The sequence below is a fragment of the Bos taurus genome, chromosome 23, assembly GCF_002263795.3.
Source record: "Bos taurus isolate L1 Dominette 01449 registration number 42190680 breed Hereford chromosome 23, ARS-UCD2.0, whole genome shotgun sequence".
Classification (NCBI taxonomy): Eukaryota; Metazoa; Chordata; class Mammalia; order Artiodactyla; family Bovidae; genus Bos; species Bos taurus.
In genome coordinates, this window is record NC_037350.1 from 17,644,895 (window position 1) to 17,670,370 (window position 25,476).

General features: G+C 53.0%; 2 protein-coding genes and 1 non-coding gene across 15 annotated transcripts in view; 2 read left to right on the top strand and 1 right to left on the bottom strand.

Moving 5' to 3' along the window:
* MRPL14 (mitochondrial ribosomal protein L14) lies at window positions 1-13,514 on the bottom strand. 8 transcript variants are annotated; one of them, XM_059880428.1, is made up of 4 exons: window positions 13,401-13,514; window positions 7,385-7,496; window positions 3,265-3,356; window positions 699-1,181 (listed from the first exon to the last, which is right to left on the bottom strand). In XM_059880428.1, the coding sequence occupies exons 3-4, from the start codon at window positions 3,333-3,335 to the stop codon at window positions 815-817; spliced, it is 438 nt and encodes a 145-aa protein (XP_059736411.1). In that variant the 5' UTR covers window positions 3,336-3,356; window positions 7,385-7,496; window positions 13,401-13,514; the 3' UTR covers window positions 699-814.
* On the top strand, window positions 8,836-8,908 carry TRNAA-UGC (transfer RNA alanine (anticodon UGC)). The gene has a single exon. It is a non-coding gene; the product is annotated as a tRNA-Ala (tRNA).
* The window catches only part of TMEM63B (transmembrane protein 63B), a 25,332-nt gene continuing 12,784 nt past the window's right edge, over window positions 12,929-25,476 (top strand). Inside the window, exons 1-9 of one of the 6 annotated variants that reach the window (XM_010818208.4) lie at window positions 12,929-13,140; window positions 19,233-19,555; window positions 19,825-19,904; window positions 20,189-20,227; window positions 21,164-21,254; window positions 22,894-22,931; window positions 23,875-24,017; window positions 24,116-24,167; window positions 24,878-24,986. In XM_010818208.4, the coding sequence (XP_010816510.1) occupies window positions 19,397-19,555; window positions 19,825-19,904; window positions 20,189-20,227; window positions 21,164-21,254; window positions 22,894-22,931; window positions 23,875-24,017; window positions 24,116-24,167; window positions 24,878-24,986 (711 nt within the window). In that variant the 5' untranslated portion in view covers window positions 12,929-13,140; window positions 19,233-19,396. Of the gene's footprint in view, window positions 13,141-13,635; window positions 13,747-19,232; window positions 19,556-19,824; window positions 19,905-20,188; window positions 20,228-21,163; window positions 21,255-22,893; window positions 22,932-23,874; window positions 24,018-24,115; window positions 24,168-24,877; window positions 24,987-25,476 lie in introns of those variants that run through there. The other 5 variants (XM_005223461.5, NM_001163939.1, XM_005223460.5 and 2 more) reach the window with 5 other exon arrangements.

The window sequence follows — 25,476 nt, forward strand, 5'->3', positions numbered from 1 at the left end:
TTTTGAATGAATAAAGGAGTGACTTTATTTTTTATTTTTGAGGCATGTCGTGGGGATGCAGCATCTTAGTTCCTCTGCAATGGGAGTGCAGAGTGACTGTAGAAATGAATGGAAGAGATTCCATGTGAAGGGATGGAAGGAGCCCCGCCCAAACCTCCACAAGGAGACCAGCAAAAAAAATGGGAGATAAACTATCAGTGAATCCCCTGCACAGCTCCACCACTAGGTGCTCTGCAAACACCGGGGCTAGCGCAACTTCCTGCGGCGAGGGCGGGCAGCTGTCATCTCTGGGCCCAGAGCATTAGTGGGGGCCTAGCAGAGGGCAACCTGTGGTGGAGGAAGGAAGGCTGGGCGGGCTCTCCCAGAGTGGGGAGCCCATGGTCCGCTGGAAGAATCGGTCCCCTGCTTCACTCACACTCACCCAGTAATCCAGTCACCTTTACTGAGCACCTCCAGCCCTCTGACGCAGGGAGATGACATTCTGGAAGGCAAGTAAGTAGTCTGCCTGGCTAGAAAGTGAGGTTCTACTGTTTATCTACAAATTGGCATTCAGCTTGTACTTCAATTTTCCAGCACCTGATAATCCCGGGTGAGCTCACAGGCTACTGAGGGCAAAGACCAACCGTCCTGAGTGGCATCTTTTAGCCGTTCCAGTGCCATTTACCCCATGGCCACAGCCAGAAAGCTCAGAAGAGATGTACATGGAAGCGTTTATTTTCCCACAGGACACCGTTCCCGGGCTCCCCCTCAGCAGAGGCGCAGTTCTCAGAACGGCTCCATTCACGAGCCCCCGTGGCCAGCGCCTGGGCTCCGCTCACACGAAGTTCTGAGCGATGGCCAGCACCTTGGAAAACTCGCCTTCCCTCTGGCGGAGGCTGGTGGGGATGGGTGTCTTGATTCGGGTCCCCACCGGGTTCCCGTTGTCCTCGATGAGGACCACGTTGTTGGAGTCAAACCTGGGGGTCATTGTGGGGCCAGGCATGCGATGCCCCACGATGAGCGCCTTTTTCTTCTGCCCCTTGATGGCCAGCAGGATCCGGTCACCCACCTTGCCCACGCCGTTCTTGTTATAGACGTGGATGCAGCGAGGAGGGCGATGGTAAGGAGTGTTTCCCAGGGCGCTGTTGTCCACCACACGCACCCGCGTCATCTTCTGAATTGCGCCAAGGCTGCCGGTGGTGCTGGTGGAAGAGGAGGAAAGTCTAAGGCCTGCAGCTCTGCCGGTCAGGGCGCAGCGGCCTCTGCCAGGCCCGGCTTGGCAGCGTGCACATCAGCAGGGCCCTGACACCGGCGGTGTCCTCACTCTAAGAAGTTCCTTACAGCTTCTGCTGCCGGGTCAGGACCTTGATCTGGGTGGGCTCTAGAGGGAACCCAATATTCTGTTACAGTGAGTGGCATGGCAGCCCTAATTTAAAGCCTCTGGTTTCCAACAGGCCTTGGAGGATTAAGGGAATACCTTACAGGCCAGGCCTTGCCCCTGTCGAGCCTGCAAAACCTGCTCCCCCTGAAAACACTGACTCCCAGATGTCCCATCTACATGGTGCTGGGAACCATTAGATCCGAGTGGGTATGTCTGCCTAGGGAGTCCCATAACACAGCACAGCAGAAACTGAAAATAAGCTAATAATCTTTTGATTTCCCCCCACTAGAAAGAGTACTATTAAAGGCAAATGAGCTACTATTGAGCCACCTGATGACAGTGGAATTCTAGTTTCCTCTGCCACTAGGACCCTAGTGCTGATTCTCTGGGGTGACCCGCGGTCCTCTTCTCTCGTTCTACCTGCCTGCCCTGGGCGATGTCACCTATTCCTGTTGTTCCCACCTAGTGAACTCCATCTCCAGCCCCAGGCCTTGCCTATCTTCCAGTCCTGCAGTTCCACTCCAAGCTCCTCATGTGTCGGTCGGTTCCACAGTGACCTCATCGCCTTCCCCGCAAGCCTCCTCCGGCTGGTGGGCTTTCTGCCTAGACAGCAGCTTCTCCAGAAACTCTAGCTCGCGAGCCATAAACCTCTCTCCATCCAACCTCTACTGGCACCACCTCCTGAACACCTCTGACCCTCCCCTCCACCCCATCAACAAATTCCTTCATCCAGCAGCTCACACTTTTACACCAAACCATTATGTTTTGTGTCCTAACCGGCTCCCTGAGCACCTCACTCTGCCGAACAAGACCTCTTTTTAGAATATAAAGTGGAGGCCACTCCCTTGCTGGGGACTGTTCAGTGGTTCCCCTTGACTACACTGTCAACAACCTGGTCCTAACATACCTGTCTCCTCAGGTCCTCCACCTCCTGCCACTCACACATCTGCTCTGAGCCCCAGGGCCGGGAACCCCTGGAGCTCTCCAAGCCTGCCCAGCCTCATGGCCCTCTCTGGGGGCTGGGACAGGGCCTGCCCCCACTTCCCTTCCAGGAAGGCGGCCTCTGTCCGCCTCCTCCCCCTTCCCCCCTCTTCCTCTTCTATTAGCAGCCCCTGTCTTGAGCCTTCCAAAGAACTGTACAAGCCTCTATTATTAAACTGGTCACATTTTTCTTAGAGTTATTTGTTTCCAACTTTGCTCCCATGGCCAACTGTGAGAACTCTGCCAGGGCAGGAAGCAAGTCTTATTCATCTCTCTATGACCAAACCCAGGCACAGGGCTCAGTAAACGCTTGCGGAATGAGTGCATGAACAGGGCCAAAAGGCATGTTTGCCAACAGGAATGCAACCTGCACTCTCTGCCCTGGCTTAGCATCTAAACGGGAAGGGGGAGGCTGCCACACTTTCATCATGCTTGAGTGGTCATAAGCCTGTGATGTAAAAATACATATATTCCATTTTTAAAAGAGTTTTGCCCTCTACTTTTATTCACTTATATATATGTTTTAAACTGAAGTACAATGTGTTAATTTCACATGCACAGCAAAGTTATTCAGTTATACACATAAATACATAGATATTTATTCTTAAAAGAGAAGGTTTTAACGCACTTAGGGAACAACAGGGTCAAGAGACAGCATTTTCACTGGAAGAGTCTGGTAGGCATGGAGGTTTCATCTTCCTCCAGGTCCATTCCCAGTCCCGCCCCCAACAGCACCATCGCCCCTTTACCTGCCCCCCTCCCCAACCTGGGCTGCCCAAACCCCAGCCCCATCTGTTCCTCTAGTCTCCCTGGACCCCCAGCCCACCTCCCTGAGTGTCCACTGCCACTCTAATCACAACACCCAGTCCTGGTGGGAGGCTTACTCAAAAACACAGCTTGAAGACCTCATTAGGAAAAGTTACCTGAAACAGCGCTGGCTGAATGCTCTGCTCATGTGGACACAGGGGCCCCAGAGCCCGCTAGAAAAAGCCATGGGATCCCAAGATGGCAACTCCTGCAGGGAAAGAGAGGGGCAAGGATTTATTTCTAAGTCAGTGTCCTCACTCAGAGCCAATAGTTTGGTATATTTGGTTTTTGTTTTGTTTTTTTTGAAAGACTACTGGGGACTTGTGTGGGAGATGGCACTTCGAGCACAAGATCATTAGTCACTAAATATAAATCTTAGTGGTTAAAAGATAGGCAGATGATTAGATGAACTCCAGCGACAGTTTTGCTGATTCATATTCTAACTGGGGTCAGAGGGCTGGAATGGCCACAGCAGTTCTTGCTGTGGGTAACACAAGAGCACAGTGAGTGCCTTCACCATTACATCACTTCCACGGGCAGGAGGAAAAAAGGAATCCCATGGGACACAGCCAGGCAGTGACCACTTCCCACATCCTCCACGGAGGACACTGGCCCCTTGTTGACACTCAAGTGCCTCTTGAAACCAGAACTTCCACTCCTTGGAGGAGAGCAGATTACCTGGAGGAACCACGCAGGTTGTCCGCCACCACATCACCTTTCCCTCAAAGGTAAGAGCCAGACACCTGGACAGCTCAGGGTTAGCAAAGCAGTGCAAAGGACGCCCTCGCCAAGTCAGTGACCTCGGTCTCTATTTGGATCAGGGAAACTACCTACCCCACACGGCAGCTGCAAGTGGGGCTCGGGAGAACAAGGTGGGGATAAAAGAGTAAACACCAGTCCAACACTGGTAACTCCAGCTTGCAGAACCTCCACCCCGAGGCTCCCTGGCACCAAAAACTTGGGCCCATCCCCAGGTTTCCGCAATGCCCGGGTGTCAGTGAGGGGAAATGTTTAAGAAAAATCTACAACTGACTGGTAATTCCAGCTGCAAAACATGCCTGTTTTCCACCCAAATGTTTGGCCACAGAGGGCCTCATTCAAGAGCTCTGCTGAGAAAGCCTCTACCACTGTATTTACACATAGCTCTGCCTTGCCCAAGTTCAAAGCACCTTAGATAAGATTTTATTTAGTAAAGGTGGGGAAAACTCACTATTTACTTTCACAGAAATACCTAAACACTCCAGAAATGCTTATTAACTATGATTTAACCTCAAACCTCAAGCTTATTTGCCAGTGTTTCCTTAAGACAACCCAAGGAGGAGTGGCCCAAATGATCAGAAAATTACATGCAAAAGAAGATGGTCAACTTATAGAACTATTAACAAATGACACAGAACCAAAGACTACCAGATGACGCCAGCTTTACCTTCACAGCTCCGTGGCCCTGGACAAGGAATTATCAGCTTCGGCTTCCCCAACTCAGGGTTTCCCCACCAGTAACACCTGCTCACAGGGCAGTGGCAAGGTAAACCACGCAAAGCATGGAGCCCAATGTCCACACTCAATACCTATCAGCCCTCTCCATCATCATATCACATCCACTTTGAAAATGAGGAAGCTGAGATGAGAGAGAGAGACGGGGACTTGCCCCATAACTAGCCAAGGGCACAAGCAGAACCAGAAGTGGACCCAGCTTTTGCCCACGGGTCTTCCCTCTACACGGGGTGTCCTCACTCTCTGTACAAAGCCCACTTCACAGTGGGGCTCGGGCCGAGGAACAGCTTTGGGGGTCACCTGGTCTTTTTCTGCTGCTTCCTTTATGAAAATGGATTCGGTAGAGCACTTACACTGTGTCTCAGCGCTTTCCATTATCATCTCATTTAAGTTTCCCCAAAACTATGAAATGGGCACTATTATTCACCCTATTTTATACTTGAGGAAATGAGGTCCAGAAAGGTTAGATAATCTGCCCAAGTTGCACAGCCAGGAGTGACAAAAGCTGAAATCTGAATGGCAGTAGTTGGCTTCCCAAACCCACACTCTCTTATTCAGTGGAGTTAACATGGTAACTTCAATTTAAATGTTAGTATTTTTCCAATCATTAGATCATTTTTGTTCCATCAGGAATACTGTTATCACAGGCATGTTTTACTCCGCCCCAACCAACTCAGTGCTTGCTGAGTCAACTGAAACGTAGACAAACAGCAGGTGAAACTTATTCGCTTTTATCCATTTAGGTTTTGAAGACAATTTGTAGTGTAGGTGGCAAGAAGAGCTCCACACACTGAACAATAATGGAAAATTGGCATTTTTTTAAAAAAGAGCTCTGAAAAGCAGTCCTCCTGGCCCAGGTTGCCGCTATGTTCAGTCTCAGCCAAGCCTCCCCATCTCACTCTGGGGCCCCTGCTTGCTCTCCTGGGAGAAAAGAGGCTCCTCAGAACCCCCAAGCGAGCCCGGTGGCACCCACATTCCCTCTCCTGAGGATTGCAACACCCAGCCTCTCCACTCGGCACCATTTCCTCCACGGTACTCATGGGAGTCCAACAAGTGCAGAGGAGCCTACGGGCTGCCCAGAACTTTCCCTGCCTTGGGAACAACTCTCCCATTCAAGGCACCTCCCAGAAGCCTGTAGGGCAGTCTGTACACAAATTACACCCCGGCCCGCCTCTCTGTGCCTTGCTCAAAGCCACCCCCACCCTCTGGGCTCACCTCTGCCCAACTCAGCAGCCCTGGCTCCAAACACACCTCCTCCAAGCCGCTCTGTATGAGGCTGCAGCGTCCACTGCCGCCCCTCCTGCACACCAAGGACATCTGGGTGTCTGTGCCAAGGAACTCCACGGCTCCAACTTTCATCACCAAACTCAGACGTGGAATAAATTTGGATTTTTTTTTTTTTTTAGATAAGGCTGATATCCCTTAACATTCCAGTTCTTGCTACTCACTATCCAAAACTCAGAGACCACAGAGATCTTGACAATATGGTATCTGAACTCTCCACAAGAATTCAGGACTCACACACACACACACACACACACACAGAGGATCATTTGTACTGCCCTCAAACACAAGAGTAACACATTCCCATCTCCAGGGAGCACCTCCATTTAAGGCCCAATTCAGAGACTTTTCACTAGGTCTTTGGTGGATCTGATAGTGACCTCCAGACCCAAAGGACTTAAAGACATCCAGTGGACAGCAGTAAGCATTCCTACACACCTGAAAGCATAAAAGAACCAAATATATTTGTATATTAAAAAAAAAAAGCTGTGGTCCCCTCCACAGCCACCCCAGCAAAGGATCCCAGCAGGTCCTCACAGACTGGGAATGCAATAAATATTTAATGAATAAAATAAATGAGGTAGCCAATAGACAGATTCCCCCACCCATGGCTCCACACAGGGAAATCTTATCTGTTTATCAGGAACCCACACATCACATGCAAACAGGCTTTAGGAGACCCATGGTGCTAGTCGTGGGAGGATGAGCCCATGCTACGTCTAAAGGCCCCTGGAATCATCTCCTGGGCTTGGCGCCATCACTGCCACTGTGGAAAAACACCTCATCCCACCACTGAACAACTGGTTCAGATCAGGGAGGAGTGATGGAGGCAGTAATTTACTTCACAGCAACTCTGACTGACCTTGATGTTATTTCTTAGGATAAATCCATCCTGTAGACACAGGCCCTGATCCACTTCAGATCAGACTATATATACTGCTCTGTTTCACAAACAACGTTATTCTGAGCCCTGTGTTTGCACAGGAAGCTAACTCCAATGGTATTTCCTCCTCTACACTCTCACTCAGAGGAGGCTAAGTATTTGGAAGACTATGGTGCCAGAGATGGCTTTTCAGGCCGCTTCCTGGTTAGCGTGGAGTACTGTCCTCCAGGTTTAGCACATGAATCACAACCGCTCGTGGTGGGGGAATGGGGAGGGCAAGAGGAAGAAGATGAGAGAGACAGAGAAATTACTTAATAAAACCCAAGAGTCGTGCTTATTTTCCATCCTGGTTTAAGCTCTCCTTTCAGTTGTGGAGGTCAAGGAGGACTGCAAATTTCAGGGTCACATAGGTGAGTTTTTCACTTGGCTTCACTTCAGGTTAGGGTGGGTCCCACTGGACTCTGTGAGGGCAGGAATGGTGCCTGCCCTGTCCAGAGCTGCCTGCTCAGGATGTACAACAGTGCTGGGCACACAAATGGAGCTCAGTGAGTATCTGTTAAATGAATACTATTTACCTGCAATTCCAATTCACCGTCCAGATCTAGAAAGACTCAATATCGGAGAGTTGGTGGTCTTTCCTGTGCCCTTTATTCAGCCTTCCACTGGCTTGGGGGAGCTTCCTAGAAACTGAGAGCTCATTTTTAGCTAATTTTAATACAGACAGACTGAACTAAAAAAGCAGAGGGATGCTTTGTAGAAAGCTAGAAAGTACCATTACTTGAGCTTTGCATGTGTGCGTGATAATTCACTTAAGTCGTATCCGACTCTTTGCAACCCCATGGATTGTAGCCCACCAGGCTCCTCTGTCCATGGGATTCTCCAGGGAAGAATACTGGAGAGGGTTGCCATGCCCCCATCCAGGAGATCTTCCTGACCCAGGGATCGAACCAGTGTCTCTTCCGTCTCCTCTAATGGCAGGTGGGTTCTTTACTACTAGCGCCACAGGGGAAGCCTATGTGAGCTTTAGGATCAGCAAAATATTGTACTTAGTATCACAGATCCATGTACACTTATACATTGTTTCTACCCTACCAATTTCCCTCTTTAGGTCTGGGTTCTAAAGAAGAGAGGGAAAACAGAGTTCAGCACAGTCACAAGTGACAGTTTAAAGGAGATTCTGTTAGTGAGTGGAAGAAGGGAAACACTAAGAGAAATTAAATGCAAGGTCTGGCCACAAAATAGACAAACTCTGCCTAGCATAAAGATATAAATGTACTTCTTCATTAAAGCAGGAAAACACTGAGGCCTGGCAGCTTCAACAAATCAAAAAAAAAAAGAGAGAGAGAGAGACCTTCTTGGACCCTCATCCTGTCATGCAGACAGCTCCTCCCATCTCCTGCAGGTTTCGCCCCAATCATTCTGGACCAAAAAGTACTCTTAATAAGTTGCTTAAATACTCATTACTGTTTTGCTGGGGAAGGAGTCTCTTTCAGTAGTTTTGTGTTTATACACCATCTCACAATTCTCAAAGTATTTTCACACAGATCACTTTCTTGGTTGACTTCATTCCCGAGCACCCAACAGAAACACAAAGATAGATGACAAAGAGCAACCATTTGGGGAGGGTTGATTCCACTAAGGATTTCTGAACAGTTCTGAAGGTTCAACAGAGTGCTGTTTTGTAGATGGAGAAATTAAGTCAGAATTGCTAAGTGACTTGTCCTAGGAATGGAGGAAGGGTAGAAAGCTGTCTCTACTACACCCCGCACAATACCCGAGCAGGTAAAGTGCTGCTTTAACCACCAATAAACTTTACAGAAATGAACATACCCCACACAGTCCCAAGTACTCTTTCTCCTTTCTCAAAGCTGCCACATCATCTTTTAAAACTCAAAACAGCCATCTTTTCAATAGATATCTGCTCTACACACAGCACAGCCTAGGACCAACTCTCAAGCTGATTCTGATACGCCTGCAAAGGTGTGAGTTTTCAGTTTCTACTATCAAGGAGCAAACATCCAGGCTTTCCCTGGTGGTCCAGTGGTTAGGACTCTGCACTTGCACTGCAGGGGGCACAGGTTCGATCCCTGGCTGGGGAACTGAGATCCTACATGCCATGCAGCTTAGCCAACAAATTTTTTAAAAAAGAAACAAACATCCCTCAACAGCTCGATGTGCTGTTTCTACCATGGCTACCAATGAGGACCCCAACTCTCCATTTTTTTTTTCCTTTTGGGGAAATCCTGGATGTTTGCTTCTTGATAGTAGCAACTGTGAACACTCACACCTTTGCAGGTGGATCAGAATCAGCTTCAGAGTTGGTCCTAGGCTGTGCTGTGTGTACAGGAGGTAGCTATTGAAAATAAAGACAACTGTTTTGAATTTTAAAAGATTACATGGCAGCTTTGAGAGAGGAGAAAGAGTCCTTGGACTGTGTGGGGTATGTTCTTTTCCATGAGGTTGCACAGCCTGTGGGATCTGTTCCCCGACCAGGGACTGAGCCCAGGCCCTCAGCAGTGAGAGCTTGGCATCCTAACCCCTGGGCCACCAGGGGATTCCGTCCAGTTCTCAAGCTGACTCACAAAGAACAAAACATTTCCAGGGTTCTTGTCTCTGTTTATTTACCTTTATGTGTTTATTAACTTGTGTATTTGTTTGTTCCACTTTGTTACAGGAGTATTTAAAATCATGGTTCTTAAAAATATCTGACAGCTCTTGATTATTCAAGTTGGTTTTTCAATATGTAAGTTTTAATCTATTCTAGCTTTGATCCCCTGCCATCCCCACCTCACAGGTGTGCAAACACCTGTATTTCCAGAAGTTTGTAACATTCTTGGTATGGTCAAACTGGGAAAAACTGTACAAGGCAAAGTTAAATTCTACTTAATCACCTCTACCAAGCCAGTGGCAAGGAGCTAGGTTTATGGAGATGTCATATGGGCAGGCAAAGTTGGGGGGGAGGTGGTTGGGGTGGGATGAAAAGCCCAAAGAAAAGGTATCTCCTCCACCCCTGCCTCCCCTCTTCTCCTGCCAAGTCTATGACCTTGGAATCCACTTCTCCAGGCCTCAGTGACTCTGTCAAGCAAGGGTCATTGGGAAGAGCAAGGAGGCATGGAAATCAAAGTGTTTTAGCTTCACTCACAAAAGGGACTGTTTTCAAGCAGGGGAATCCCTCTCTGGATTCTGACCAGTGAGAACAGCCTCACTTCCTGATTCTCAGGGCAACATTATGGGTATCAAAGATCACTCAGTCCTAAAAGTGTGTTTCAGCTTAAGGTAGACACAGAAGGGCTTTGCTGGTGGAGCCGTGGATAAGAATCCACCTGTCAATGCAGGAGATACAGGTTCCATCCCTGGTCTGGGAAGATCCCACATGCCTTGGAGCAACTAAGCCCATGAACCATGCCACAACTACTGAGCCTGTGCTCTAGAGCCTGGAAGCCACAGCTACTAAGCCCACGAGCCCCAACTACAGAAGCCTTTGTGCCCTAGAACCTGTGCTCCGTAACGAGAGAAGCCACCACCATGAGAAGCTCGCTTACCACAACTAGAGAAAGCCCGTGCAACAACCAAGACCCAGCACAACCAAATAAATGAGTAGTTTTTTTTAAAAGGTAGATATGGAAAAGTGGTCCCTCTTTTCTAATGACATAGCTGATTTTTTTTTACGCTTTTGACAAGGAAACTTTCCCATTCTGAGTTGTGTTTCATTGGGGAATAATAGGCTACCTGGCACCTTTTTTTGTTTTAATTATTTATCTGGACGCATAGTTACCATACACGGAATTAGTTGTTATACATCACACACGATCCTAGTTCCCAGACCAGGGATGAAACCAGTGTCTCAGGCATTGCAGGCAGAGTCTCAACCACTGGACCCCCAGGGAAGTCCCCCGGCACCTTTCTTACGAGGGCATATTACTTGACCCAGAGCAACGTTTCTGGGATCTGAATCATAGCCTTCTCACACAGCTGGTTGTCATTGTTAACACATGTGTAAAATTGCACCAGGGTGAGCCACAACCCAGAACAAACTGTCAGCTTCTAAAAAGGAAGATCAATTGTAACCTGATTTCTGAGACCCTCCCAAGCCCCTTCATGGCCTTAAAAACTATTCCAGTAATAATAGGAAAATCCATCTTATGTGGGTCCAGGTGTCATAACACCAAGACAAGAGTGGGGTGAGACAGGCTTCAAAGGACTCTTGCATCATGTAAGATGCTAAATACTGCGGAGAGTCTAAATAATTATGTTCAGTGCCCAACAGGCTCCCTTCTGAAATATGAATTTCAGGGAAGGTTTGTACCATTCATACTCAGGGGCAATAATAAAACATTTTGGCCGTTGTCCCTTCATGTATTCCACAGTGTACTCAATTCAATTCTCACTTCGGGTTTTCTGAAATGTTTCCTCTGAATATGTGGTGACCCTTAACTAGGCACAGGCAGAAATCGATCGGGAATCCACCACATGTTAACATACCTAACTGCATTAGTAAAAAGATAATAATACATGAGGAACACCTTCTAGTGATCCTCAGGGGTCCCCAAACCAGGTAACATGGGCTCCACTTCCACTTTCCAGATACCCATTACAAGTGCTACTCGGCAAGGGATTGCACCAGCTCTACAACCATAAAATCAACACAATATGTGAAAAGTTCCATAGGAAATACACATCCAAGAAGCTCTAAGGGTAAAATGGACAATTCCACACAAGGGAAAAACAACAACACAAAGAGAAGATTCCTTGTCATCCAAACTGCTTGCTGCTGCTGCTGCTAAGTTGCTTCAGTCGTGTCCAACTCTGTGCGACCCCATAGACGGCAGGCCACCAGGCTCCCCCGTTTCTGGGATTCTCCAGGCAAGAACCCTGGAATGGGTTGCCATTTCCTTCTCCAATGCATGAAGGTGAAAAGTGAAAGTGAAGTCACTCAGTCCTGTCTGACTCTTAGCGACCCCATGGACTGCAGCCTACCAGGCTCCTCCGTCCATGGGATTTTCCAGGCAAGAGTTCTGGAATGGGTTGCCATTGCCTTCTCCAAACTACTTTCTCCTACCCAAAACAGCTCCCAGAATCCAAGCCTACAAAGACTCCTCCCACCAGGCAGTCTGCCAAACATGGCTTAACCCCATCTCCCTTTCTGTCCTTCCTAAGTAACATTTCCTACTCCAACAAAATCCTCTTTCTTCCATTGTACATAATTCCATGAGTGAAAAGTGAATTTTCCTCTAGCACAGCCTCCCTGAAAAAACCAACCTACCCTCCTCCTTACTACATATCCCTGCTGTCCTGACTGCATCCTCACAAGACAATTTTAAATGACTGAAAACTCAGACTGATGAAGGCAGGACCACAAACAGGAAAACACAGGAAATCAAAGCGCTTCAAACTTTTGTGACACACAGAAACACATTGTATAACACCTCCTAATATACTCACATGTGTATACTTGAAGCAGGTGTCCAGAAACAATATTTACCCTTCCTAAGTACAATGCACTGATGTTTTCTATTCTACTTCACTTTTCTTAAATGATGGCCATGATCCACTAAATTGATTTCCAACTAACCAATGGCACAGCTGGAATGGGAATTCAGTTTGAACTTCATGTAAACCTTACCAGTGCCTTCCACAAGCTACTAATGAGCCCTTGAAAAACCCAGCAGAGAGAAGACACACTAACCAACCACAACCAAATAGGCAGTGCCCATTTTCTGTCCAGCAACCCCACAAGTATCTGCCAACTTCCAGCTTTCCCCCAGTAACCCAAAGTGACTCCATCATATGCTGTCTTATTAACCTCTTTATAAATTCCATCAATCCCTTAGGGTGGCAAAGTTCATTTACTGTCCACCACGTAAAGCAGTATTTCCCTTCTGTCCGCAAGCTTGTTCTCAAGCTTGAAGAAAGCCTTCCATGAGCCCATAATTAAACGAACAAGTTGGTATTCTGTATGCCTTTGTCGTCTATTTTGTAGGTAACACACAGGAGTTACGCACACGCGCAGACACACACACACATCCCCCTCTCTCTCTCATCTTTCCAGTCTTAATCCCTGGCAGATGCAGCCTCGGGTGAAATGAGAAACCAGGGAACCCCCTGGAGCCAGGGGAGCCACTCATCGGCATGACTGTGAAAGCGGTGGACTCACTCTCCACACCAGAGAAGCGCCTGGCAAAAGAGTCACAAAGTCATCTCAAGACTCAAGTAGGGAAAGGAAAGGGAGAACGAGAGAAATAAGACAAACCGGAGGAGCCGTGCCAGACTGATCGGCCTAGGCCACCTCGTGAAGCCTGGCGGCAGCCCGCCCCAGCCCCAGAAAAAGCAGGTGAGAGCGGGCCGGGGACGCGGGGTCTCAGAGGCCCCAGAGAGCGGAGCCGTCCTCTAAGAATGGGAGGGAGCAGGGTCCGGGTCAGAGGCCTCCCTCCCCGTCGGGACCCTCTGCCCCTAGAAGGCCCACGATCCCCGCACCCGGCTCTTCCTCACCCACCCCGGGGGAGCGCGCCACGGCTCCAGCCGGGAAGAAAGGAAGACGGGAAGCAGAAAGTCAGGAGCGTGACGTCCCTTCCCCCCATACACACTTCATACCGCCTTCGCCGCCCAGGAATATCCCGCCGCGGGCCCCACTGGCTGGGCGCCGCCTCCCCCCCCACGCGGCCTCTCGCTCTGGGCCTGCGCGGCGGACCCAGCCGGGAGGGAGGCAATCTGAGGGTGCGCGCGCGCTTTGCGTGTCCTGGCGTGTGGGTGTGGCCTGCGCGGCCCCGCCCCCTCCTCCAGTTCCCCCTCCCTTCTCCCACTCCCCCTCCCCCAGACACTGCCGCGGCCGCCGCAGGAGCCCGGAGCTCCAGCCGCCCAGCGACTCCCCCTCCCCCTCCCCCAGCCCCGCCCCGCCCCAACCCGGGGCTCGGAGCAGGAGCCGAGTCTGCGCCTGGGGGTGAGTACGCGACCCTTCCCCAGCCCCGTCTCTTTTCTTTGAGGATCCCACCACCACCTTAAAGAAAAACCCCGATCTCAGCTGCGCGTCCCCTCCCTTTCAACCTCCTGCGGGACCCAGAGGTGCCCGGGGCCCGCGGGACCCAGGGGTGCCGCGCGCTGCCCCCAACCCCGGCACTATCCGGAGCCTATCGTGTGAGTCCTCCGACCCCTGCCTGGGGTCCAGAGGTACTCTGGCCTCTGTCCCCACCCCTCGAGAGATCCAAGGGGTGGGACCTCCGCCCCCGGTCCCCTAGCACCACTCTCCCCACCTGACCCGTCCAGGTGCGAGTCCCCTCCGCGCCCCTCCAGGGTCCCAGCTGCGCCCGATCAGCCCGCCGCCGCGGTAGGGAATCTGCCGCCCCCGCCCCCGAGTTCTGGATTCATGGGTCGCCAAGTCCAATGTCCTCGGCGTCTTTTTATCTTTTCCCCGGCTCCAGGGGCCGAGTACCCCCGAAGCCGGCCCGGGGCAGGGGGTTTGGGCTCGGGCAAGGGCAGGGTTTGCGAGAGCTGGCGCGAGGCCGGCCGCTGCCCTCGGCCGGTCTGGGGACTGGTCGGAGGGCTGGGGAGGCGACTGGACCCGGGAGCGTGTCCTCTCCTTGCGCCTCACACAGTGCAGTTCATTCATGAGCCGCCCGGGCCTGCGTTGGAGGGTGCGGTGGGGAAAGGATTGGTTCGCGGAACCGGAGTGGGGCAAAGGCCCTGTTGGGGGGAGGGGGCGTGCTTTGTCCCTAACCCTCCTTAACCTCCTAGGGAGGACAGTCCCAAAGCTTTGGCGCCTTCTTCCCCAAAAAGATAAGGACCCTTGGGAAGTGGAGAGGAGAGGTCAGAGGGGCCGGCTGCCCTTGGGGCTCTGTGCTGCCACCTGCCTGGGTCCCTTGGGTGGAAGACTGGCCGCTCAGCACTCCACTTTCCTGGAAGGGGGTGAGGGGGTTGGGGGCCGCACAATTGGGAGGACCAGGACTTCCTTCCCAAGACCACTCTCCAGCCTCTCCCTGGGTCTGCATCCCCAGCCCCTCCTGAGGAGGAGCCCCCAGTCCTGCCTCCCAGGCGCGTGTGAGGAGGGGAGTGGCCCTGCCAGCTGGGGGCTACCAATGAGGATGTACTGGCAGCGTGATTATCTTGCAGGGTACCAGAGGGTCCAGGCCCTGGCATGCCCCAGGTGGCACATGCTGGGACCTGCTGTTGGCTCAGCCGGTTGGGTCTTGGCCTCTGGGAGGGGAGGGATGTGGGAAGGCAGAAGGCAGGTGGTGAGTAGCCAAGAAGCCCCTTTTAGACATCTTACAAATTCCCTCCAATTATAACAGTCTTGGAGACCTGGGTTCAAATTCCAGCTCTGCCATTCTTTAGCTGTGTGACCTTGACAAGTTACTTAACTTCTCTGAACCTTAGTGTCAATATAAAAAGTATGCTCACTGCCACCTCCTTACAAGATTAAATCTAGATAGTACAGGTAAAGAGCCTGGCACCCTGCCTGGTAGTTGATCAATAAGAGCTCTCCTCTCTGAACTTCTGACCCATCCTGGTGTATCACCACCCTCCCATGCTCCCCCCACCCCCAACCCCGGCCAGCCTGCTGGGGATGGATCAGTTTGTTTGAAGAGTTTAGAAACATTCCCCTGTCACTCACTGGCTGAGTCCTGAAAGCAGTCTAAGCCCTTATGTCTCGACAAGAAGCCCATCTAGACTGAGGAGTTCTAGCATACTAAGTACTGTTTTATTTTGATTTGTACCAGTTCTCCACTAAACCAATCCCTTTCATTCCACACTTTATTGATAACAATTGCTAAATTTTTTTTAGAATCCATTTATGCCTTTAACTGTACTAAGAGCTTCACCTAAATCATCTTGTGTAATTTGCAAAACAACCACGTGACTGAATTATTATCCCCATTTATAGTTGAGGGAACCAAGGCCCAGGGTGGTGAGGTAATGTGCTCAGGTCAGAAGCCATTATCTATCTCATCCTAGAGCCCATGATCTTAGCCACCAGGCTCTGTTGCCTGTCCCCTCTACCTGCTTCAAAACCCGAAATCACAAACCCAGGGAACTGGAAGAAAGAGGGAAGGCAAACAGGTAGAAATAGGGTGTGGCATTTCTCCAGAGCTGTAACTGGCAATCCCCAGCCCCCAGCCTCCTGATGGAAGTGACTCCTCTGTTAGCTGAGGCCGCAAAGTGCTGTAGTTAAAAGCATAGACTTGAGCCAGGTTGCCTAAGTCCGTATCCAGATCTATCACAGACTAGCTGTGTGTCATTGGGAAAGTGATATACCTTCTTTGAACCTCATCGTCCTCCTAAGGTTGTGATGAGGAGTAAATGAGATGATATTTGTAAAGCACTTGGAACAGTGCTGGCATAAAATAAGGATTAAATAAGTATTTGATAAATGCATTCTTTTCCTACTACTTTTATCCTCACTTGTGGATACATTTTTGCTCATCTCTCAGAAGTTAGTAGGGATGGAGTGAGGATATTAATATCTATTTGTTACAGAGTGAAAGACTGAGGCCCAGGTTACATAGTAACAGAGCTAGTCTCCATCTTTATCTCCTCCCAACAGACCACACTGCCTTCCTATGATCCCAAGTCCTAAATTAAATCTTCCCTAGTAACTCTTTAAGAAAAAAACTTTTAATTTATAGCTTTCTTCCCACCCACCCCCCACATACACACACTTCTTGATGATAAAATAACCTTCAGTGAGCTAGAAATAAAACCCTCCATCACTCTCCCTACACCTTTCCAGCTAAAGCCTCAGTGTCAGACCAGAGAAATTCTAGGATACCACTGACTCAGACAACCCTGTAGAGTGGATGAAATGTCCCTCTCTCCCCCAAATATTCTGCCTCAGTCTCTTCCCTTCTCTCAGCTGCTCTCTGTGAAGGCTTTGAGAGCAGCTGCCCAGGGTGAAATTCAGCCCAGCAACCCCGCCTCCACAATTAAGAGCTTGGAGTAACCCAGTCGGCAAGCTGGCAAGCTGAGCCATCAGCCCTGGCTCCACCCTTTCCTGCCCTGTGACCTCCCTATGAGTGGCTTCTCCTCCCAGGTCCCTGCTTCCTCCCCTGCTGATGGGGAGTGTGCCCTGCTTACTTCAGGGTGCAGGTGGGAAGAGCAGTGTAACTGAGGAGGGAGTCTTTGTGACTGTAAAGAGGGAGGTGGCAGATGGACATGGTGACTTCAGTTACTAAAGCACAGACCTTGACCCTCACTACTCTCCGGGTTCTCTTATGTAGGAGCTCCCAGAATGTTCCACCTTCCTCCGAGTGGAGAAGATAGAATGGGGGAGGTGGGGCATGTAACTCCAGGGGTTTGTACCCATTACACTCTGACCTGGTGGAGCCTTGGAATTTCAGAGACAGACAGGCAAGGAGTCTGTGTGGGCTGGACCGATTTCTGAAATGTGTTTGAGTTGGGAGTTAGAGGTGGGGGGACTAGTATAGAGGCCCCCCAATTATTACAGCCCTAAGATACCTATACCTACCTTTAACCTTTCCTGGGGCTTTTTATATGTACATACCCGGGCTCCCAGACACACCCGCATACACACCTCCACTTAGACACTAACAACTCTCTTCATTTCCAAGGACAGCCATGTAGTCACCCAGCTCCCCACCTCCACACACACAGATACACATATCAACACAAGTTTACACACCTAAACACACACATTCTCTCAGTGCTCTGGTGTTCCCTAGCCCGAGAACACATAATGAGCATTCACAAAGCTTCTGCAGCATCCTGTTCTAGACATGTCAGAAAAGCATCAAGGTGCCCTGAAAAGTGTTCAGGCTTTAAAAAAGAAGTTGACCTAGGTTTGATGCCCAAGTCCATTATTTTATGAGCAGTGTGACTTTGGGAAACTTACTTAACTTCTCTGAGTCCTGTGCCTTCATCTTAAAATGGGAATGACATTCCAACTCCAAAGTGTTAATGATTAAATGAAAAATGTATGTTTTCTTGAAACAGTGGGCACTCTATACATGGCACCTGCTACAGTTACTGAATTAATTTTTTTTTAAGGCAACATGGGCTGGAAAGGAAGAGGGAGGGCATAGAACACAGGGCAGTTATTCCCTTAGCCTTCTTAACCCAGGCTTTTCAGAGACTCCCTGGAACCAAGTGAGACACAGACAACCCCAGCTTCTCCTCTGGTGCCTCTTGCCCTGCAGTCAAAATGTTAGGAAGAGGCAGCGGGAAATCTGAGATTGGCAGGTGGGCAGGGGAAGCTCTCTGAGCCACCCAGGGGGCTGGGGGCTGCTTGCTCCCAGAGCTGCAGTCAACCTTCCTAGGTTTGTTGTTCTCTTTCTTTGTCTGGTTTCCTTTCTTCCCTGGGGATTCCCCCCCCCCAAACAAAGCAGAGCTTCAGTGTTGTCAGCAGAAGGGGCCTCCAGGGGCCCTCCTATAGGACGGGGGGTGGGGCCACAACACCGCACCCACACACCTCCTCCACCCCAGAGCCTCCCCAGAGCCCTGCCCAGCTGGTCCCCAGGCACTTCCAGAACCCAGGCATCAGGGCTAGCTGCCCTTTCCCTCCTCCTCCCCACCCGTCCACTGGGACCGTTGAAGGCTTGAAAGCCTGGCAGTGTCAGGGAAGCAGGCCAGAAGGCACTTCCCTGGCTACAGGGAGCTTGGGCTGGTTAAGAGGCCCCCAGGCTCATTCTTCCTTCCTTTGCCAATCAATGGAAAAGCTCGCTGCAGGGCACGGCATTCCCAGCCTGCCCTGCTCTGGGGGCAGGAGCAGGGCACGCTGGGAATTGTAGTCCTTACAACTCAGATGAAAAGGAAATTGGAAAGAGATGAGGAAACCAGAGGAGAGAAAGGTGTAGCTCCTGCCGTGGCCCAGGAAAAAGGAGGGTAAACAGGTGTGGCTGGGCTGAGTGAGACAGGTGGCACAAATGCAGAAGTCCTGCTTTTTAACGGACTTCCCACCGACCCCATCCTCAGACCCCTACTCTGAGGACAGATGGCCAACTTTAAAGTTGAACATCTCACTGTGAAGCCAGCTATACTGGGAAGGTGGTCAACTGAGTTGAAAACTGAGCAGATGAAACCATGCCATTGTTCTAACAGGGGTAGGAAGAGACAGTCAGGGTCAGGTAACTGGCTCCTGACCCATCTTCCCCTGGCCTAGAGACCCTTCCACTTAGTCTTGGATCTTCAGACCTAAGACCCCTCCCCATCTTCCCTCAGATTCAGCTCTGCCCCCTGCCTGAGACAGACAGAGATACAGAGACAGAGAGAGCCAGTTTGTGTTTGGAGAGAAAGGGTGTATGTGTGTATATGGAGGTGGTGGGAGGTGAATTGCTAGAGACTCAGAGCATCTTCCAGCTTAGAAAAACCGGTCGCCCCAGTCCGGACCCAGGCTGAGTTCCCCAGACCCAGAGCCCAAGAGCCAGGCAAAGTAAGTCTGTGTGACTCAACCCTCCCTTCCTGGGCCCTTATCTCCAGAGGCCAGAGCTTCCACCCACCCAGGCAGCCCGGTGATCTGTCCTCGCTGTCCCCTCCCCACGACGACCCTGCCGAAGCCTCAAGCAGGCCCGTGAAGGGGGCAAGGGCCAGGTCTGGCTGACCGCTCCGCCCCTGCCCAGGAGGACCATGCGGCAGTAGCAGCCATGCTGCCCTTCCTGCTGGCCACACTGGGCACCATGGCCCTCAACAGCAGCAGCCCCAAGGACTACTGCTACAGCGCCCGCATCCGCAGCACCGTCCTGCAGGGCCTGCCGTTCGGGGGCGTCCCCACCGTGCTGGCTCTGGACTTCATGTGCTTCCTTGTGAGTGCCCACATGCCCCCCTCCACCCTTGGCACCACACCCTGTATCACAGCTGGCCCACACCCACCACTCTAACCACTCCCCCTGACTCCCCACGTGTGACTGCAGGTGGGAATCCCCATCACCCAGCCCAAGTTCAGCCTTGGACCTTCATCCCACCCAGAGTTATCCTTTTCTCAGACAAAAATCCTGCCCCTCTACCCTGCCCTCCTAGCCAGTCCAGGGGGTGAATGGCCTCCCATCCTGCCAACCACCCCCTCCTTCCTCAGGCACTGCTGTTCTTGTTCTCCATCCTCCGGAAGGTGGCCTGGGACTACGGGCGGCTGGCCTTGGTGACAGATGCAGACAGGTAAGGCTCTGGGACCCTCCCCTACCCTTACACACAGGCTGGTGTGCACACTTGCACGCCCACACACACACATGCACATACACCTTGTCCACGCTCCTCAGGGATAGAAGGAGAGTCAGCCCACTCTCATCCTCTTTGGTGGGGGCGGTGGGGGCGGGGGATGAAGAGGGACCGGTCCCAGAGCGGGCATGGGGCACAGGGGCCCACAGCTGGGCCTTGGTCCCTTGCCAGCCCCTGGAGACCCATCCCAGCCCCCGCTAACCCTGTCTGTTCTCTGTCCCCAGGCGCCGGCGGCAGGAGAGAGACCGAGTGGAACAGGAATAGTATGTGGGGCAGCAGCCCCCTCGCCCCCACTAAACCAGCTTTCCTTTTTCTTCTCTTTCATGCTTTTCTTCCTACCACATTGCCGGTGTCTCTTTTCCGTTTTCTCCTCTGCAGGCTCGTGTTCGGATTAACGCAGGTGGTGTGCTTCGCAGAGCAGGGGGCTCCCCAGCTTGTCTCTGCCATACTCCCCCATCTCTCCCTCCGGCTCCCTGTGCGCCCCGCGCGTGCGGGCATCTGCCACCCAAGTTGGCTGGGGTGGAGGAGCCATCTTCCTTGGGAACCCACAGGACAGTAACCCTGTTGGTTGCAGAGACAAGACTGGGCGTCTCCAGTGGCTTCTCACCCCTAACAGCTAGTTCTTCCTATTACAGGGTTCCCCGCTCACCTGCTCTGGAGGCCTGGGAGGGGGGCGGCCAGAGAAGCTCTGAGCGCAGCCCTCTGTGTCCATCACCATCTCTGTCTATAGGCCTGGCATTGGAGTTGCGGCAGCTGCTGGGGTCAGGGAAGAGGAGGGTGGGGGACACTTCCCAGCCCCCCAGCCCCTGGCCCTTCTGGGGCTCTCTTGGTCCAGCGTGTCCTTCCCCATCACCACACGCCCCTCACCATTGCCCTGTGCCCAGCGTGGGCTCTGCTCCCCCAGCCCCCACTGGTCAGCTCCGGAACTGCAGGGCCCCGCTGACTTCCTTCAACAGTCATGGGGTGCTGATGAAGACTCACCCTCCCATCCTTCCCCCAGCATCAGTGCCCCCCAGGGCCCCTGAGGGGAAGGTGTGGGTTCAAGGGAGGCAGGGAGAGGGCAGTCACTCTTGCGCGCTTCTGCCTCTGTGCTTTCTGTGCCTTGTCTGGAGCTCTGGAGTGGGACGCCACCCACTCCACCCGGCTCCCCAGGGACTCAGACTTACCCACTCTCTGATCTCTCGTCTCCCCACCCCCAGTGTGGCCTCAGCTATGCACGGGGACAGTCACGACCGGTATGAGCGTCTCACGTCTGTCTCCAGCTCCGTCGACTTTGACCAAAGGGACAATGTGAGTGTCCTCCCCCCAGCTTCTCAGCACCCGCTCCTCCGGGGCATGGGTTCAGCAGCCTTGGCTTCAGGTGATATGGGGTCAGGGGTCTACGCAGTGGGGCCTTCTGCCCAGCAAGGGTGATGCTCGTCTGAGAGCCACAGCACCCAGACCCAGAACTCTGGGCTCTGTCTTCCATGGCAGCCTCCAAACCAGCACAGGTTAAACATTGTGGTTTATAAATGTCATTTTCCGCAGTAGAGTTATGTGCCCCTCTCCAGTGAGCAATCCTAAGGACCTCTTTTTCCTTAGACATTTTCCTGGAAGTAATCATGAGCCTTCCAGGCCTGCTTAGCAAAACATGCAGAATCCATTGTGCTGCTCAGAGGTTGCAGGCTGGTGGCCCCTGGCAATCTGGGGCCAGCTGACCTGCTTGTAGATTGGAGCTGAGGGGCGGGGCCCCTGTAGACAAGGCATGTACCTGGGGAGGCATAGCAGACCCCAGGCCCCTTTAGATCAGACCCAACACTCTGGCATTACCTGTCTGGCCACCTGTCATTCTGCCAGGGTGAGAACTCTCACCCTGGTCAGAACTCTAATCCTCAGGCTGTAGGGTGGCCCTGCTCAGTCCAGCTTAGGCTGGGGGCCTTGGGAGCAGCAGCTCCTGCAGCCCCCGTAGCAGAAGAAGCCTGTCAGCTTCCTGAGTTGGACTCATACTGGTAAGTGACAAAGCAGAGGTGTCACCCCTCCCAGCCAGAGCTGTCCAGATGGTCCCCAGACTTACGGTCCTGTATCTTGGCTGGAGGGCACCTCTCTCCCCCATCCCATGTTATGCCTGGAAGTCTCCCAGTAGGAAGTTGGGTCAGGGTCTCTCTGCCCAGCCCTTCCCCACATAGCCCCACCCTGCCCTGAGTGGGGTCTCTGTCTGAAGACAAGCCTGGGGGCTTGAGAGCAGGAGATCACCGCTCACAGTGACCCTGGGATGGTCCCTCTGGGGTGTTCTTGGGGCTTCCCAGGTGCTGCTAGGGGTACAGAACCTGCCTGCCAATGCAGGATTCACAAAGGATTCAGGTTTGATCCCTGGGTCGGGAAGATCCTCTGGAGAAGGAAATGGCAACCCGCTCCAGTATCCTTGCCGGGAAAATTCCATAGACAGAGAGTACATGGGGTCAGAGAGAGTCAGACATGACTGAGCACACAGAAGGTAGGTGGCAGGACCTTGGGCAGCATGGCCCACTCCTCTGCTCTTGGCAGCCACGTTGCAGACTCTCCACATTGCAGAAGCTGCAGGTCTGAGGTCCCTTCCCCGGACCCCGGACCCCACCGATCCCCACCCTGGCCCACACAACTGCAGGACTTTTTCTCTGGTTCCGCTGCCCTCGGGTGTTTGCGGGGACCTGCACTCTGAGCCCAGGAGTCCACAGGTGACCCCCTGTGGCCTTGGTCTTTCTTGCTCCCTGAGGGCGGGCACCCCCATCGCCCCTCTCTGGGACAAGCTGGTTTCCCTGGGGGCTGTGGGAGCTGTGACAAGGTGAGCCACGGCCTGGAGGTGGTCATGAGGTTGGGGTCGGGTGGAAGGGAGGCTAGAGGGGAAGGGAGGCTCGGGGGGGCAGAGGGTGGTGGGATGGGGGCACCAGCTGACAGTCCTCTGCCCCCACAGGGTTTCTGTTCCTGGCTGACAGCCATCTTCAGGATAAAGTAAGTGAACGATCTTCAAGCTCTAAAGAAAAAGAGAAACAGCAGACCTGTCGTCTCCCTACCAAGTCCAGAGGCCGGCATCTCTGAGGGCCTTAGTGCTCCTAGCCAAGCCAGCACCCACCTCCCTGCTCCGGGGGCCCAGGCCCCTGCTGTTCCTCTGAGCTGGTCTCACTTGACCCCCGAACAGTCTCCTGTGCTCCCCAACCCCCGCCTGGGAGGCCTGCTCTGCCCTCAGCTCTCCTCGCCCCTGCCGCCCTGTGCAAGCAGGCGCTGGCGCTGCCACCTCAGAGCCATGTGCAGCCAGCGGGTAGGGGCAACAGGCAGGCTGGAGGCAGCCAGCCAGCTGCAGGCAGGAGCCATTATCCAGCAGGCAGAAGTCAGGAGATGGAGCCAGAGTGCGGCAGGCAGGCAGTGAGCCTTGAGAGAGGCAGGAAGCCGGGACAGGTCAGCACCACCACCGTCCTGGCCCGTGGGCCCCAGGGCTCCCCAAGTCTAAGGGGGAGCACCACTGCTTCCCAGACCTCCCTCTGCCCTCCCGCTTCTGTCTCCTCCTGCCACCATCCTTGTCCGCCCTTCTCGGGTTGTTCTCTCACCTCCATTTCTCCCCATCCCTTGCTGCTCTTCCTCTCTGCAGTCTGCCTTCTTTTTCTTCTCTCTCTCTGTCTCTCTCCCCATATCCCTCTCCTCCTCCTCTCTTTTCTCTTTCCCTCCCCTTCTCCCTGCATCCTTCCCTTTTCTCCCTCCCCTTCCCTCTCACTTCCTCCTCCCTCCCCTCCCAGGACATGGGGGACCCAGAGCCCCACCTCCCCTCTTTCAACCCCATCCTGCTGCCAGATCAGCCAGGGCTAGGGTGGACATGGGCTGGGGTGGGCCAGGGCAGATGAGCCGTGGCCCCTCCGGTGCACTGGTCCTCACCGCATCCGCCTGTCCCCGGTGCCCGCAGGGATGACGAGATCCGGGATAAATGTGGAGGCGACGCCGTGCACTACCTGTCCTTCCAGCGGCACATCATCGGGCTGCTGGTGGCCGTGGGTGTCCTCTCTGTAGGCATCGTGCTGCCCGTCAACTTTTCAGGGGACCTGCTGGGTCAGTAAGGGCCAGGACCGGTGTGGTGGGAAGAGGAGGGGACATAAGGGGACATGCCCTGACCCCTCCGTCATCCTCTCCCTCGTCCCACCCCCCAGAGAACAATGCCTACAGCTTCGGGAGAACCACCATCGCCAACTTGAAATCAGGGTAAGAGTGGGAAGCTGGTCAAGCAAGGCCTGGGTCTGTGGGCAGAGTCTGGGCGGGAATGGGGAGCGGAGGAAAAAGGGGGGTGTTTGGGGAAGAGGTACTGAGGCTGCAGAGATGACGGTGGGGCCTTGAGGGCTTGGGTTGGAGCCAGAAGGAGAGGACCCCATGGAGGGCTGGCTGGTGGTGGCTAGAGGGCAGTGCACCCAGCAGGGAGGGCGTGAAGAGGTGACCTCTGGGGACAGTGTGGTTGGAATGGGACAGTCTTGGGGTCAGGATGTGGGGTGTGGGGCCTGCCTTGGGAGGGTGTCAGAAGACCCGAGTCTCTAAAGGGGCGCTGTACCAGGGTGGTTGTTTTTAATACTTATTCATTTTTGACTGTGCTGGGTGTTCACCGCTGTGTGCGGGCTTTCTCTAGTGGCGAGCAAGGGCTACTCCAGTTGTGCTGCGCTGGCTTCTCTTGTTGCGGAGCATGGGCTCTACAATGTGGGCTCAGTAGGTGTGGCGCATGGGCTCAATTGCCCTGCAGCGCCCACAGCCTGTGAAATCTCCCCAGAGCGGGGATCGAACTGTGTCCCCTGCACTGACAGGCGGATTCTTCACCACTGGACCACCAGGGAAGTCCACCAGGGTTTCATGAACACTGGCAGGTTTGGGGGTGTTTGCGAGTGTTCCCAGCCCTGGTGGCCCCACTCACCGCTCTGTCCCACCAGGAACAACCTGCTGTGGCTGCACACCTCCTTCGCCTTCCTGTACCTACTGCTCACCGTCTACAGCATGCGCAGACACACCTCGAAAATGCGCTACAAGGAGGACGACCTGGTGAGTGCAGCAGAGCCAGGCCCGCCCCCCAGCCCACCCTCCAGGGACTCTCCTGCTGAGTCCTAAGGTGTGGTCAGCCCCCAGGTGAGGCCAGCTGCTTTTGATTCCTGGCTCAGGAGCCCCCATCCTGCCGGTTAAGTCACCTCCCTCAGGCTCAGTCCCCTCCTCTGTAGGAGGTGAGAACGGTCCCTCTCCTAAAGTGGGTGGGGGATGAGGTGAGGCCGTGCATGGAAGGCCCTGGGGCAGGAAATGGCTGTGGAGTGATTGCCCCTCTTCTCCTATATTTATTCCGCAAACCAGCACTGAACACCCACTCCATGCCACCCACCATGCTGGGGCCTCAGGGTCTGAGGATTTGCAAGTAGCACCCACTCCGTGCCCCCATAAGCCCTCAGAGGGCAAGAGGCCAGGGGGCTTTCACTCTGCTCACTGTCTGATTTCTATTAGAAACACCACCCCTGGCTTATCCCGAGGTCTGCTCCCACCCACC